Consider the following 17,228-nt stretch of genomic DNA (forward strand, 5'->3'; position numbering starts at 1 on the left):
GCATTTTCCTCTATTAATACATGATCACTTGCCTAGTAGTTGTTCTATATAGTATGGTTCCCTGGTGGGCAGGATTTCTACTCGGTTTATACTGAATTCTTAATGGTAGAACATTAATTTTCTTGATCAGAATTTTTCCAAAGAATTGTTTCAAAATAGCCACTCTCAATTCCACAAGTAACAGTCAATTAAATTAATTGTTGTATGCTTTGTTCACACTTACTAGAGAGAAAAATAATATTGACACAGTTGGTCTCTTATACTTGCCCTCTGCCAGCATCCAGGGTTAACAAAATTCTAAGGAATTAATCATTCCAATATTAGTAGTCAGAAAAGGCCAAATTCTTTTACTCACAATTCTGGAAATGTGTGTGTGTGTGCACGTGCGCGTGTACACGCACACTGCTACTTGTTTTTTTTGCTCAAGGATGGCACTCTACCACTTGAACCATACCTCCACTTTTGGTCAATTGAGGATAAGAGTCTTACAGACTTTTCTGTCTGGGGCATTGAACCTCAGTCTTCAGGTCTTAACTTTCTGAGAAGCTAGGATTATAGGTGTGAGCATCAACTCCAGGCTTCACAGCTGTTCATCTGGCTTAGCATCATAGCACAGCTGCAGGGATGAAGCCTGACCTTATGTGAAGCTGATTTCAGTATTGTCACTAATAATTTTCTAGAGAGCCTATGACTTCTGAGTTCCAAGTTAGTTCTACAAGTGTGGGTTTGACATGACTCCGAGTTGCTCTTGTGAGAACTCTTTGTTCTTTAAAAATAAGCACTTGGGTAGAAAATACCAGTGCAGGTCCTGGAATGCCTTCTGGAAAGGATTTTTCTTAAGCCACAACAGACACACTTTTTGTTGCATCTCACTATTTGCATTATTCTCTCTAGCCAAGACATTTTGAGAGGTAATGTGAAAATCCTATGATTTCTCTGGAAGAGACAGCACAGGTGAAACTAACTTACAGTGATGATAAAAAACACATTTAAGCTAAATGTCGACAACTACATTGTGAAAAATTTAAACATTTTAAATTCTCACATTACATTACCATGTGTTGGGAAATGCAGAGCACATGTTTTGGTTTACTACAAATGACTACTATCTTAGAAATTTAATATATAGGATTTATTATTTTTTCTGATACTAAAGCACTTTTATTAATGTTATAGGGTCCTAAATTTCACAAAGCAGCTTCTGGTAGCAGAAGAGACATTGCATGCACAGGAAGATGAACAGAAGAAATTTTTTTCATTATTTGTAGAATTTTTGGAAGAGTTATTGTTGCCTGTTCCTTTCAATTCATCTATTGTTTCTGAGCTCTTGTCACTCACTGAGGATGTTCAGAATGAAAATGTGCTGTGGATAAATCATGTAACAAATGTAGACAGAAACCCATACACTGTTGATACTCAGAAACTTCTGGAATTTAGTGAACAGGTGATCAACAAAATGCAAACTCTTGAAAACCACTGGATGAGGACAGAATCCAAAAATATTCTGAGATTTGTGGAATTAGTACTTTTTGAAATTAACCCCAAACTGCTAGAATTATGGCTCTATGGTATTCCCAGAGGTGAAAGAGTTAAATTAGAAGCACTCTCTACCCTCTTAGGATTTTCAGTTCCAGAAAATAAGAAGATTCTTAGTACAAGTTTTAACTTGTCCTGGTTGTTCCATTCTGATTTGCCTAGACCACCAACCCTGAACATGGATTTTGTACATTTATGTGAAACTGTAATAAATGGCCTCTATGAATTTGGATTCCTGAGCCAGGAAAAAGTTTTTAAAGCTCTGGATACAGTCTATGTGCTAAAGAATGCAACTGATCTCTTCTTAGCCCTTTCTGAACCCCAAAAGCAGGAAGTTGAAAAAGTTTTGACTCATCTCTATCTAAATGTCTTTAACAACAAAGATTCAAGTTTACTTCTTCAGGTTTATTCTTCATTTTACCAACTTATTTATCAATTCTTGAGCATTCAGAGTAGAGAGTCTTTGATAACTTATCTCTCCAAAATTTCTAGACATATTTTGGACATTATTAAACAGTTTAATTTCCAAAACATCAGCAATGCATTTGCATTTTTGTCAGAGGCAGCAGAGTTTCTTGGGAGGATTTCTGAAGTATCTTACTGTCAACAGATAATTTCAATTTTTAACTTTTTGGAGCTTAAAACCCAATCTCTGAGGTCTAGCAATGACAAAGAATTGGAAGTGATCCATAATACTTTGATAGGTCTCAAACAGCTGCTAGTAGTAGATGAAGATTTTCGCATTTCTTTGTTCCAATATATGAGCCAACTCTTCAATGGTTCAGAACAAGCCTTGCTGAATAACGAATGCTTTATTATTTTGGATAACCTTTCTTCTGTGAATTATTCAACAAATGAGGGAGATTTCTTCACTCTTCCCTGGGAAAGAATATTTTCCAACCTTTCAGCAAACATCAGTATGTTTAATGAGTTTATGGCTGTTCACTGTACTCTATCATGGCTTCAAATGTGGACTGAGATATGGGCAAGCATCTCTCAAATATTTAAATTTGAACTGCATATTTTCCCTCCTCTTCATGTTGGTCTCACTCAGCTTTTGGATGAATTAGAAAATGATGTGAACATTTCTAAAAGCTGCCAGGGAGTGTTTCCAACCCATCATGCTGCTAGACTCATATTAAATTTGTTTAAAAACTTAACGCAAGCTGATTACTTCCATGATTGGAATTCTCTCCTGTACCTCAGGAATCTGTGGGTAGCAATAGATGATGAGTTAGTTACAGTAAAATCACTTAATTTGGACCAAGTACAGAAATCATTTTTTGCCATGAAAACTGCCCTACACCAGCTAACGTCAGTGCCACTGAAAACAAATGTAAGCAGAGAGTTTTTATATTCTCTGCTTGAAGTTTTCACCAAGTTAAGCAACCCCACAAAGTATATGGGTAAAAATGTAGCTTTGATAAATGACTATCTTTTAAAAAATCTCACAGATTATGGAGCCAGATTTGAAAGTATTATTACCGAGCTAAGAGAAACAACATTATTTTTTAGAAATGTATCACATGATCAAGATTTATTGTCTTGTGCTGATCTTTTCCAAAAAGTTATTGTATTGATTTTAGAAGATGGCTTATCAGATGTAGATAATTTCCAGAAGGCTATTAAGATTCTGGCTGTGTTAAATTCCACATTTTCCTCTGAAAACACCATTAGTGCGCTAAAAGGCTGCATTACATGGATAGAAGTCATAGACCATATATACGTCATGTCTAACTCAAGTTTCTTCCGAGGGTCTCTTCACAGTACTTTGAGGAATTTAAAGGATATTGAAAACAAAATGAACTCTATATTAAAAATTCTAACTTGGGTATTCAATATAAAAGAAAGTCTTTGTTCTTTAAATGAGTCTAATATAAATTGTATAAATATTTACTTGAAAGACCTGGCTGACTTTCTAAATATTATAATTAGTATGGTCTTGGAAAAAGAGGAAGTACCAGAATTTGAGATTTTATTAGCTCTTTTAAATGATTCTACAAACCAAGTAAAGATGATTATCCACAACTTAACAAGGGAGTTTGATTTCCTCTCCCAAGCCAATTGGAAACATTTTAATGAATTACTTCTAAGACCTATAGATACATTAGATGGAATTCCCAGTCAGTTTAAAAACATATGGCTGCATATAACAACTCTGGGGAAGGAAATACAGAAATATTTACAAGATATTTCTCCTGCTATCCTGGAAAGAAATTCCTTTCCTAGTATGAAAAAACTTTTTGGAATATTCTCCACCTATCCAAAGGAAAAGGATATAATCAGTTTAGGCAATTCCATTTATCATTTAGCTAATTATTTTGCCTTCAACCTATCACATGATCTTCAAAATTCATCAGAAAATATTCCACATGAATTAATGAAATCTGTGGGTCTTGGTATTCAATTGATGAGGGATGTGTTCACCTCCTTGATGCCTGCCATCCACTCCAATATTCCACAAAATATGGCCCATATTCAAGTTTTAAATAAAATAACTTCCTTTCTTCCTTCCTTCCTCAAGAAGGCTGACATAGAGCTGTTATTTGACCAGCTTGAACAAATCAGTGAAGGCCTAGTAGATTTCTTTAAGAATCTCAGTAGATTAGATCCTGACAACTCAGGAGTCAACTTACTTATTGGCTTGGTAGAAAAATTTATGGCCAGCTTTCACTCATGGAATGTGAATCATCTGCTGAGACTCTCTCAGCTATTTCCTAAAGATGAGATGAATGCTGTGGTGGATGTATATTATGCTCTTCCTCGTATCATGGGGCTCCTCCAGGGAATTGCTGGTAAAACCATCACAGAGAGCCTCAAGGATGTCTATAACTTCACACTGCTTCATGGCATAAGCACTGCCAATATTGCCAAGGAAGACTTTGCCACTGTATTCAAAACTCTTCTGGATATCATTGAGTTAATATCAGACCAACCAGCCATTGTATCTGAGGCTCTAACTTGTTTTCCTGTTGTTTGGTGCTGGAATGGTACAACTGGTTTTCAGCAGAATTCAAGGTTAGAAACCTGTAATATCCATGGGTTTATGTCTTCTTTTTATCAAAAATTTACCAGCATCCTTGAGCATCTCCATCTGTCTCCTCTTGGTGAAGATTCACAGTGTTCAAATGAAAGCTCAAGAATAGAAATGACTAGGAAAGTAGTCTGTGTGATACATGAATTAGTGGACTGGAATTCTAATCTACTTAATCTGTCTGAAGTCTTCCATATTCAAACACCACTTGTGAAAAGTATACAAGAATTTTGGTACAAGGTCTTACCCTTTGTTTCATATTTTGGAAATCAAAGTAATGGCAGCATCCATGAAGCTTGTCCTGGTGGCCCCATAAAACAGGTTGCCTTGAAAATAATAGAAAAACTAAAACATTTGAATTTTACAAAAGGTACATCAAGTAAAAATATTCTTAATAAGCTAGCTAATTTAAACAAGATTATTAATATTACTACAGGTATAAAGATATCTGCCCATGGTAATAATTCCTTAAATTTGGACAGGATAATCAAATCAATTTCTGGAGATCAGTCTCCATTCTTGTTTCTTCTGAATGCAAATCTTACACACAGTAGTTTAGAAGCTGTATCAGATTTCATTAAAAAAACAGAATCAATTAACAACTTTGAAGAATTGTGGGTTGACTTCAAACAAATCATTAAAGACTTAATCTATAACTTTAGTATCAATCACCTGTTCTCTGAATTCAACAAGGAAATCCAAGACATAAATTCTGTGGACTTTCCAAATATAACTTTGCAACTTACCCAGTTTTTGGAAATCCTAGATTTATCATCATCAAAGTCATTAGAAATTATTGAAGATTTCCTACAGGTAACAAAAAACTTGCTTTTTGTGTATGCAGATGAAAATTATTCCCAACTGATACAAACATTACTTGTTGCTATGGACAATGAGATTTCAACTGATGTTATAACTGTGTTAACTAAAGTTATCACTAGCAACTGGGGGTCTCTGAAAGGCATTTCTAGAGAAAACAATTTTGACATTGCCTTTATTACACACCTAAATGAGGAGCAACTAAGTAATTTCTCTGTTGTACAATTACTTCTTGTCAACCTTCTAATTAATGCATTCAATGACGTAGCATCAAGTTCTCAAGCAACAGCTCCAAATTTAGGTGATAGTGACCTCCAAATGTTGAATTTTATTAACCTTACCCTGAGTCGTTTACAGTCAGAAAATGGTGGGGAAACAGTTTTCTCTCTGAGAAGCATAATGGATTTCATGGAAGAGCTTTTGAGAACATTCTCCCTAAAAGAAAATTCTGAGAACAAAATATCTTTCCTGCTGAAAGACTTCCACAAAGATGTTATTGCAGAAATGAGGTAAATATACCTTGCCTTTGTATAGTGCTTGTAAAGCTCAGCCCACTTTAATTTCTGGAGTAGAAAATGCCAATTAATTCATTGCTTTAATGAGCATTTTTCCACATTATGAAGGTAAAATTACTTTGATTACTGCCATTTCATCAGTAAGTTTTAAACCTAGCCAGGGATTAGCATATTTTATATTTCAATATTTTAGATTATTAAAACAGTTATAAAATTCTGTTTTATGTACAACTGAAAAATTAATATTTTATGGATAAATATGTACATAGAGCATGAACATGATTTGAGCTTCTCTGTTCTCTGTCTAATCTTCAAGGGCTTTAATACTTTTTCCCCTCCAATTTACCTCCTGTGGTTTTGTATTTAGGAACATTAAAGTTGTGAATCATGTTATTTCTATTCAGGTGTTTAAAAATCTTTGACAGTTACTGGTGAAAATACTACTGATAGAATTAATTATATTCCATATTCTGTCACTCAAGGTTCAACCATGGTTATCTACCAAGGATGGAAGAGAGAGTCTTGGGCTACAAAATTTGGGAAACTCGATATGAAAATGCAAACTCAGAAAGGGTTCAGGTAGGGTAGTTAATAGTAGGCAAAGACATCAGGGACATGAGCTGAAGCCCTCTCTCTCAATGATGGTATATAAAGAAGTCCTGAGGGGAAGGGAGAGCAAAGGCTTTCATAGCTACTGTTGAAGTCAGGAGGCTCTATGTGACTCTTTTACAATTAATTCACCTGATGATGTCAGGCCCACCTAGACAATATTCATTTTGAATAACATGAGGTTAACTGACTAGGGACTTTATTTCAATAAAGTCCCCTTTCGGCAGCATTTCGATTAGCCTTAGACTTGGTAGCTAGTAGGAGACATATTTATGTCATATGCTTTAACTCCTATCTTTCCTTCCACTCTCTTGGGGAAATCTCCTTTAGAGCATAACCAATTTAGAGACATAGAGAGATGGGGGCTGTTGGTTTTCTTAGCCAACTTGACATGTTATAAACCCACCACAGCGTCTAAGTGATCATCTGGTAATTTAAACATTCACAAAAAGTATAACATAGGCTGGCCACTTTTTCAGAGATTTACCTTATACATCAAGATCACTTTTAGTGAATTAAGTTCTTTTCTAAAAACAAAAGAATATAGATTTCTTTGAACATTAGCATCAAAGAATTGCAATAGAATTGCCCATGAAAGTCCTTTACTCTTTGTATTATTTGGTAGCAAATTGTTACGATTCCCCTAGAATTACTTTGGCAATCCATCTTTCACTAAGCATTATCATTCCATGCTATTATGAAATGAATAGTATCATTAAAACCACTACATATTTTAATCTTTCTGTTGCTAATACATTAACAAAAGTTAATACATATTTACAGCTTTATCTCAAAAGATAAAATTCGAGAAGTGCTGAAACTGGATCAATTTCTTACACTGATGAGTGGATACAGATTGATGAGTTTTTTCTCATGGCTAAAGGGGACTATATATCATCTAATCAGAAGCTCATTTATGTTAGACAGTGGAGAATTTTCTTTTGATAGTCAACGAGGACTGACATTTGTACGAGATTTATTTCATGCCCTTCGAAGGGAAACTTCACTGCAAAATGAGACTGAAGATAATCCACACTTTCTTGTGGTGGTGAGTGAGCTGCTTTCCCATGTGAATAACTCTGAGCAACTCACCAGTCTCAACCAAAATCTTACTTCGGTCCTTCACCTTGTGAGAGAAAGTTCTACAAAGATAGAAAATCTTATGGACATACTTTCAAAGTCTCTTAATCAAGACTTCCATACCTCCTGTCTTGCACTCCAAGAACTTGTGCTTGCTGACCTAACCAACTTGCTTCCCTTTATAAATAACTCATTTCCTCTAAGAAATAGAGACACATTAGAAATCACTAAGAGGTTACTTGATGTTATCGCTAGAGCTGATGGAGAAAGCCATGGCCTGCAGCCCTTCTTAGAAATGTCTAGAATCCTCACCATGCTGTTTAATGGCAGTGCTGAGCTGAGAGATATCGCCACACATTTGGACTATGCTGTGAAACTTCTGAAGCTAGTGAAGAAAGTTTCAGGGAAGATGGCCACTCTCGTGGAAACCCATTTCATCTCTAACACCAAGGACGCCGTGGACTTTTTAAATATTTTTTATTCTGTCATGCAGCAAAGTGTCCAGCATCTTGTGAAAGAAAGAATTCCTTTGAGAAAAGTGGACCATGTGACATTTGAAAAGATAAATGATTTGCTGATGCCATTTCTTGACTTGTCCTTTGGGATGTTGGGGGTCAAGCCCAATATTCCACAAGACTCTGATATTTTCAATATGTCATCTAGTGTATTCTCAAATATGAGTCAATCCAATGACTTTTCTAATATTTTGGAAGAAATTGCTGAGTTTTTAACTTCAGTGGAAATCAATTTGGAATTTTTGGAGCGTCTTTTGGTAGTGGCATTTAATAATGGAACTCAAATAGTTTCTATGGGTTCTGTCAACTTGATGGAAGAAATTTTGACTTGCTTAGTTCCTATAAATAACATCACCCACAAAATGGACTTCTTGCAGCTTAATCCAATTTCTTCTCACCATGGGCCTCAAGATACAATATGGGAAAGAATTCGTGAAATAAGCCATTTGGAGGATACTATGTTAACAGAAAATAACACAAAAGTAGGGAATTCCTTTAAAATGATATTTGATCTCACACTAGAAGCCCTTTGGAGTAGCTTAAAGAGGGACAATTGGGATGCTTTTAATCTGTTGTGGACATTGGTTCATCATTCGAATAACCTTTTCAGAATGATAGAAACAGTTGTAGAGGCCTCCAGTGGAATTACAAGTGAAGGTGGAGATGATTTAAGCAAAGGTTTCATTCATCATCAACTTGAAATAGCAATCCAGAATTTGCTAGATCAGCTAGTTCTCTTAAGAAAAAGTCTCCTCCCAGACAACTCCCAGTGGCTGAATTCCATAAACACTTCATTCCATCAATTTTTTGAAGTCTATCTTAATGCAACTACTGGAAAGAATCTCATGCCACCAAAAGAAAAGATGATGGATTTTCCACATAACTTGAAATCATTGTCATCTTTCAGCACATACATGAAGAAATTACTTGTATTAATTGCCTATTGGAAAAAGGTTCTACTGACAGATCAAAGGTAATCCAAACCCTTACTCACTCTACTTTTCCTCTACTGCTATAACCAACAACAGATTAGGGTGAGTAGATCTTGACCCTCTGCAGTTGGCTTCCATCAAGAGTGATTCAGGACCAATAATTTTTTTTTTTATATTTAACTCACTGTTTGACAAGCAAATATGGTTTGGATTCAGAGATTTTCTAAAGTAAATTACTTTTAAAAGCAAAAGCCAGGCTGAGTTTAAGCCTGCCAGACAGAAAAGTTTCTAAGAGGGCTGGGGATATGGCCTAGTGGCGAGAGAGCTTGCCTCATATACATGAGGCCCTGGGTTCAATTCCCCAACACCACATATATAGAAAGCGGCCAGAAGTGGCAGAGTGCTAGCCTTGAGCAAAAAGAAGCCAGGGACAGTGCTCAGGCCCTGAGTCCAAGCCCCAGGACTGGTAAAAAAAAAAGAAAAAAAAAGAAAAAAAAAAAAGAAAAGTTTCTGAGATATTTATCTCCATTTGACCACCAAAAACCAGAAGTGGTCTTGTGTGTGTAGTGGTATTGTGCCAGCCTTGAGTGAAAAAGTTAAGGGACAGTGTCAATGCCCTAATACCAACACACACACACACACACACACACACGCACACGCACACACACACACTCTTATATTCTGCTAATATATCTCAAGACCATTTTTCTGAATACATACTCAGATAGCTCAGGGTCCTAATATTAGATATTAAACCAAGAATATTACCTCATTTTGCATAGGAAATAATGCTGGCATTCATAGCTACCCAATCTGTCCTAGGCATTGGTTGGTTCTGCTGTGTTTAGATTGAACCCACTTTTAAATAGTTGATCCATTTCTCAAGTTAGGATAAAGGAAAGCTCTACTTACAAGATTCAGTCTTGTTAGGCCTCATGCTCTTGAAACTGTCTGCTTCTTTAGGTTCAAGGAGTTGTACCTCTTGGTGTGCAGAAGACACCCAAAAGTTCTGTGCTAGCTCAGTTTTTTCATTCGAGGTGGGATAGGACTGTTTACATTGTTCATTGTCCCTGCCCATATCTGTTTTTCTCTCACTGGTATGTAGAGGCCAGAGGAGCCCTTTAAACCTTTGTTCATATGCCACCATGCCATCTGACCTATTTCCTGTTAGCTTTCTTGCTACAGAGCTTCACCTTGAATCCAGTCCTTTTCTTTTCTTTTCTTCTCTCTCTTTCTTTCTTTCTCTCTCTCTCTCTTTCTTTCTTTCTCTCTCTCTCTCTCTTTCTTTCTTTCTTTCTTTCTTTCTTTCTTTCTTTCTTTCTTTCTTTCTTTCTTTCTTTCTTTCTTTCTTTCTTTTTGTAGTTTAGGAGGATGTCTTTAGTTATACTTGGCCATAGAACTCTGACTACTTTGAAATACAAACATTTAACTGTGGCTTTAGCTTTGCTCTAGTTTTGAACTGCAGGTGGGCTTGGCAATTTCTGTTTTCCATCAATCTCAGCTTTTATCTTAGCTGCTTTTTCAGCCATGGGGCTTAAACTTGGGGCCTGGGCATGCCCCTGAGCTTTTGTGCTCAAGGCTAGTGCTCTACCATATAAACTACAGCTTCAATTCCAGCTTTTTTTTTTTTTTTTGGTGGTCAGTTGGAGATTAAAGTCTCACGGACTTTCCTGCCTAGACTGGCTTCAAACCTCAATTCTCAGAACCCAACCTCCTGAGTAATTAGGATTACAGATGGAGACATTGTGCCTGGTTTCATCTTACTTTTTTTCAGTCTTTTGATAAGGAATTTATACCATAATTTTATATACCATAAAGTTTTAACATTTTATTATTTTGTTTGTCTTATTTATTTTCTTTTTATTTTTTAGAGCAGTTGCTTGTTTTATTTTGGAGTGAAACATAATTGTACAAACTTATGGGGTACAGTTTGATATGAGGGTTTAACTCAGAGCCTCATGCTTTCTTACTCAACTGGGTCTCTACCACTGGAACCATGCCTCTAGCCCTACTTTTTGCTAGTTATTTTAGAAATGGAATTTCTCAGACTTTTATGCCAAGGCTTTGAACCACAATCCTTTTGATTTCAGCCTACTGAATAGCTAGAATTATGATAAGGAAACATTCGTGTCCAGTTCCTTTGGTATTTGGATACATGTGTACATTGGGCAATGATAAGGTCACAGTAACAAGCACATCCATTCTCTAAAACACTTTCGACTCTCTCCCTCCTTCCTCTCCTCCCTCCCTCCCTCTCTCCCTCTCTCTTTCCTTCTTTCTCCTCTCTGTCTGTCTGTCTCTGTCTGTCTCTGTCTGTCTGTCTCTGTCTCTGTCTCTGTCTCTTCTCTGTGCTAGTACTAGAGCTTGAACTCAGGACCTGAGTGCTGTTTCTGGGCTTGAGCCACAGCTCAACTTGTAGATTTTTGGTGGTTAATTGGAGATTAGAGTCTCATGGACTTTGCTATACAGGCTGGTTTTGAACCACAGTCCTCAGATCTCAGCCTCCTAGTAGCTAAATTATAGGTGTGAACCATTATCACTGAATGTAGGTTATTTTTGTTTGATGTTCTGTAATTGTTTGCCTTTGCATTTCAAGAGAATGGAGCAAAGAACAAAAAGCAAATATTATGCTCTTGGCAGTAAAACCAATGCTTTAATTAAAATAGATATGCAAATCTTTCTGGAAGTCTGCCTGGTGTTATCTGCGAATTTCTTGTTGTTATTGTGACATGAATACAGTTGGATGGAGACAATGCACATGTGAAACAGTGTACCTGGTTGCAGATGTTGAACATTTAATGCCATTGTGTGTTTCTTCCTAAGTGTTGTTGACATGTGCCAAGCTTTCCAGCAGCTGGAGACATCCTCAGAAGCCATGGAGATGCTGCAGAAAGCCAAGATGATGGTGTTGCATGTGCTCATCATCTTTGCAGGTGGGCTGCTTGATAATTGCCCTGTGCCACTTTCCAGAACTTTCCCAATAAGGGATGCAATATTCTGAGTTTCTTTTAGCAGAAACCACTGTCTTGTTTATCTGGTTATTGGTTCTGTAGCTATCTGACCTATGCCTATATTTCCTCCTTACCAGATCCTGTCCTAGCTTTATTGGGCAATCTGTTCCTGATCTGACACTGAGCTTTCTGGTCACTGTGTATTTTCCTATGGAATGTACTTCTCCTATCTCTTTGACATGACCTCCAATATGCTCTGTAGTTTAGAGTTGGGGATATTTCATCCAGAACTTCCCTACTTCCATTGCTCCAAGGACCTTGAGGAGCTGTCTATCAAATCTGATTCTTTGTATTGCAGGCACAGCCATGTCCTAATCATTAGTTTTTGACACAAAAGATACAGTCCCCCGGTATGCTGTGGTCCACACAAGTGAATTTCTTATTTTTGCATTTTGCTTTCTTGTCCCTCCTTTCCCACCATGGTCTGTAGCCTCACTGAGAGCAGGACCAGTCTCTTATGAAACCCATGTTTTCAGCGTGGTGTCCCGCCACAGTGAGCATTTACACTAAAAATGAAACTTGTCTATTGACTAATGAACCCAGCATATGGTAATTAGAGCTCATTGACCAGTCAATGCTTGTTGAGTGAATAAATGCCAAGATCCCTCTTGTGATTATGTCTCCAACCTCTGAAATTTCTAAATATGTAGTGTGTTCATGTGGGAGTGTATAAGAGACACTACATTTGGAGCTCATTGGGTACAAGTGAGAAAACTATGGGAAAGTGGAGGATGTCACAGAGGAAAGAGAGGAAGAGTGGGCAGCCCTGAAGTGGAATCACTGTTGGGTGTGGGTAGCTGAGGCTGAGAGCCAGATATGCAGAACAGCACCTGTTGGGAGGCAGGAGCGGAAGTGAGCCTTGGGCAGGAATGAGCATGCTAGTGCACAGTTGTACATCATAGCACTGAGAAGCACTAAGAAGAGGCTGAACAGGGGTGATGTGAACCAGCAAGGGGTGGAGAAAAGTGGAGACCTTGCTGGAGACAGTCTTGGTGAGTACATGCAGTAAAGCCCGAGTGATGAGGAGGTGCAGACACTCAATATGTGTCCCCTTGGAATCTGGGTTGGGGGTGATGACTGGGGAAATGTTCAGTTGAGGTCTGTGGTATGATGCAGAGATCCCCAAAATGAGGGTTGGTGTGGGCTCAACCCCTACCACCCATAGATTTGTGGCCAGTTTGTGGCCACTCCCACTCCTCAGGATTAAGTGAATGGGGGTGCACTGCTGGTGATGTGGACCATGGCTGCTAAGATGTAATTGTGCCCAGGCATTTCTAGGCTAAGTATCCATCTTGACTCTCCCAGTCACCGAGATAGAACAAGTTGTATACTGGAAGGCGCCAGAGCTTCCACTAGGCAGTGGTCACAGCTTCCACCTCCCTGAGCGATACCAGGAAGGCTATTGAGATTGTGTTGAGCTTTATATAGAATCAGGGTGACCCTCATTTCAAACAGCAGCTGAGAAGATTGAGTAAGAAGAGGAGGCAGCAAACACAAGCAACAACTAAGGGCTGGCTGGGGTAGGTATGGTGTGTGGTGGACACTTTTTCTTCTTCCCCAGGTACAGGACAGGCTGAGGATAGGGCTGTGTGCACAACCCTGGGAAACTGCTCTCAGCATTCCCAGAGATGGGTTATGATGGATTCTTGGACTGCAGCTATCTCATCCACTCTTTCTTATATCTTTTTCTGTATTGTAAATGTCTCCTTGATCCCTACCAGCGATGAATTTGGAGGGAGGCTATGAAAATGGAATGAGCAACAAAGGGAATTAAGAGGACTCGGTTGGTGTTGAAACCCTAACTGAAATTTTGAATTAATTGACTGAATGAATTTTTGAGTTACTATTTTAAATTGTTTTTGAGGCATAGTCTTAGCATATAGCCCATAGAAATATGTTTAGGTAAAATTTAAGTGAAATTTCTTTCTGATTCTTCAGTGCCTTTGTCTGGCATATTGAAGCCAGCCATGTTTTCTTATTTTTAATTTTATTTTTATTGTCAAGTTGATGTACAGAAGGGTTACAGTTACATAGTAAGGTAGTGAGTACATTTCTTGTCAAACTTGTTATCTCCTCCCTCATTTTTCTCTTACCTTCCCTCCTCCCCAGTTCCCCCACCTTGTAGTTAGTTTACAACATATTGTCTTGTAAGTATGGCTGTTGTATTTGTTCGCCATTTACCCTTTGTCTCACCATTTTGGTGTTCCCATTCTCTTCCCTAGTTCCAATAAATGGATATACAATACCTAGAGTACCAAAATCAGTTACAGTGACAACAGGGGCTATACTATAGGGAAGAAAAACAAAACAAAACAAAAAAACAAAAGAATAAGGCATAATTTCATATTGTACATTGAAAATAACAACAACACTGATGAACCAGTTATTTCTAAAACTTGGAGTTCATTTCGCTGATGTGGTCATATGTACTTAGCTATAGAGCTATTGTGATCATCTGGTAGGGTTATGCTAAGCATTTACTAATTATTACCATTGTGGGAAACTATGTAGTCTATGTTTCTTTGGGTCTGGCTCACTTCACTCAGTATGATTTTTTCCAAGTCTTTATATTTCATTGTGAATAGGGTAATGCCATTCTTTCTGCTAGAAGCATAGAATTCCATTGTGTATATATACCACAATTTCTTGATCCATTCATCTACTGAGGGGCATCTGGGTTGGTTCCAGTGCTGCATTGAACATGGTTGTGCTGGTAGCTTTAGTATGGTCGTGCTTTTAGTCCTTTATGTAAAAGCCCAAAAATGGGGTGCTGGGTCATAGGGAAGCTGTATGTTTAGCTGTTTGAGAAACCTCCATACTGCTTTCCAGAGTGGTTGAACAAGTTTACACTTCCACTAACAGTGTAATAGTGTTCCCTTTTGGCCACATCCCCACCAGCATCTTTTGCTATTAGTTTTCTTAATAATGGCCATTCCTACTGGGGTGAGATGGAATCTCAATGTTGTTTTGATTTGCATTCTTTTTCCCCCCTTCTTTATTGTCAAAGTAAAGTACAGAGTGGTTACACTTTCATATGTAAGGCAGTGAGTACATTTCTTATCCAACTTGTTATTTTCTTCCTCATTTCCCCCCTTCCCCTTTCCCTTTCTCTCCCATGAGTTGTACAGTTGGTTTACACCAAATGGTTTTGTAAGTATTGCTTTTGGAATGGTTTGTCTTTTTTCCTTTGTCTCTCCATTTTAGGATTCCCTTTCCCTTCCCTAGTTCTACACGTATATACAGTATCCAGATCAGATACAATGATAGTAGGGGTAAAACCACAGGAAGGGAATACAAGAGGAAAAAAAAAGAAAAAAAAAGGTAGTTTCTTATGGCATGTTGAAAATAATTATAACAATGATATACCACTTGTTTCCATAATGTGGAGTTCATTTCGCTTAGCATTATCTCATGTGTTCATATGGGCATAGCTACTGGGCTCTTGTGATTTTCTCCTATGACTAACTTAAACATGTACTAATTATTCCCTATGAGGGAAACCATAGAGTCCATGTTTCTTTGGGTCTGGATCACTTCACTTAGTATGATTTTTTCCAAGTCTTTCTTTAATGGCCAGGGATGTTGAGTGTGTCTTCATGTGTCTCTTAGCCATTCTCATTTCCTTTTCAGTGAAGTCTCTCTTTAAGTTTTTAGCTCACTTATTAATGGGGCAATTGCTTCTTTGAGGATTTATTTTGGGGGACTTAATTTTTTGAATTCTAAGTATATTTTAGATATGAGGCCCTTTTCTATTGTATGGCCAGTGAAGATCTTCTCCCATTCCGTGGGCTTTCTATTTATTTTGCAAGCTATGTCTTTTGCAATGCAGAAACTCTGCAGTTTCATGCAATCACATTTGTCCAACCTTTCTTTGATTTTCTGTGCTTCTAGGCCTTTATTAAGAAAGTTTTGGTCTGTGCTGAGGAACCCAAGTGTTTCTTCTATTTCTCCTGCAATGTTTTCAGGGTATCTACTTTTACCACAAGGTCTTTGATCCATTTGGAATTGATTCTGGTACAGGGTGATATATAAGGATCTAGCTTTAGTCTTTTTTTTTAAACAGGTGTTTAACTAATTTTGCCAGCACCATTTGTTGAAGCGGCTGTCTTTCTTCCATCCTATTTTTTATGGCTCCTGTATCAAAGATTAGGTGGCATATGTCTGTGGGTTCATTTCTGGGTCTTCAGTTCTATTCCACTGGTCCTCAGGCTTGTTCTTGTGCCAATATCAAGCTGTCTTATTTTTTTAATTACTATAACTTTGTAAATAGATTTTGAAATTGATGTTCCTCCAGCACTGTTCTTCCCGCTAAGGATTGTTTTTGCTATTTGGGCTCTTTTATTGTTCCACATGAAATTTTGGGTTGCTTCCTTTTCTATTTCATTAAAGAATGGTGTTTGGATATTGATAGATATTGCATTGAATTTTTAGATAGCCTTTGGCAATATTGCCATTTTCACAGTGTTAATTCTCCTAATCAAGGAGCATAGGAGGTTTTTTTCCACTTCCTTAGTTCTGCTTTAATTTCCTTTTTCATGTTTTTAAAGTTTTCCTGGTAGAGGTCTTTCACTTTCTTTGGCTAAGGTTATTCCTAGGTTTTTTTGTTTTGTTTTGTTTTGAGGCTATTGCAAAAGGAGTTGTTTTCCTGATTTCAGCCTCATTCTTCACATTGTTGGCATACAGAACAGCCATTGATTTTTGTGGATTAATTTTATATCCTGCTACTTTGCCAAAGTTTTGGATCAGCTCAAGTGACTTGGGAGTAGAGTCTATGGGGTTCTTTAAAAAACAGGATCATGTCATCTGCAAAGAGAGAGTTTTACTTCATTTTTCCCTCTTTGGAATCCCTTTATATTTGCCTCTTGGCTTATTGCTCTAGCCAGAAATTCTAGTACTATGTTGAAGAGGAGTGGAGAGAACAGACATCCTTGTCTTGCACCTGATTTTTAAAGGAAATGGCTTTTTGCCATTATGTATAATGCTAGCTGTAGGTTTGACATACACAGCCTTTACTATATTCAGGAATTTTTCCTGGATTCCTAGCTTCTCCAGAGCTTTCATAATAAATGAGTGTTGGATTTTTTTTTTGTCAAATGCTTTTTCTGCATCTATGGAAATGATCATCTGATTCTTGTCCTTGCTTCTATTGATGTGGTGAATTACATTAATTGACTTGA

General features: G+C 37.4%; 1 protein-coding gene across 4 annotated transcripts in view; it reads left to right on the forward strand.

Moving 5' to 3' along the window:
- The window catches only part of Abca13 (ATP binding cassette subfamily A member 13), a 403,566-nt gene that overhangs the window by 73,659 nt on the left and 312,679 nt on the right, over window positions 1–17,228 (forward strand). For 2 of the 4 annotated variants that reach the window (XM_048339551.1, XM_048339552.1), the window contains exons 17-18: window positions 1,177–5,898; window positions 11,864–11,973. In XM_048339551.1, coding sequence (XP_048195508.1) covers window positions 1,177–5,898; window positions 11,864–11,973 — 4,832 coding nt within the window. Of the gene's footprint in view, window positions 1–1,176; window positions 5,899–7,296; window positions 9,082–11,863; window positions 11,974–17,228 lie in introns of all 4 variants that reach the window. The other 2 variants (XM_048339554.1, XM_048339553.1) reach the window with 2 other exon arrangements.

This window comes from Perognathus longimembris, chromosome 2, assembly GCF_023159225.1.
Source record: "Perognathus longimembris pacificus isolate PPM17 chromosome 2, ASM2315922v1, whole genome shotgun sequence".
Taxonomy (NCBI): Eukaryota; Metazoa; Chordata; class Mammalia; order Rodentia; family Heteromyidae; genus Perognathus; species Perognathus longimembris.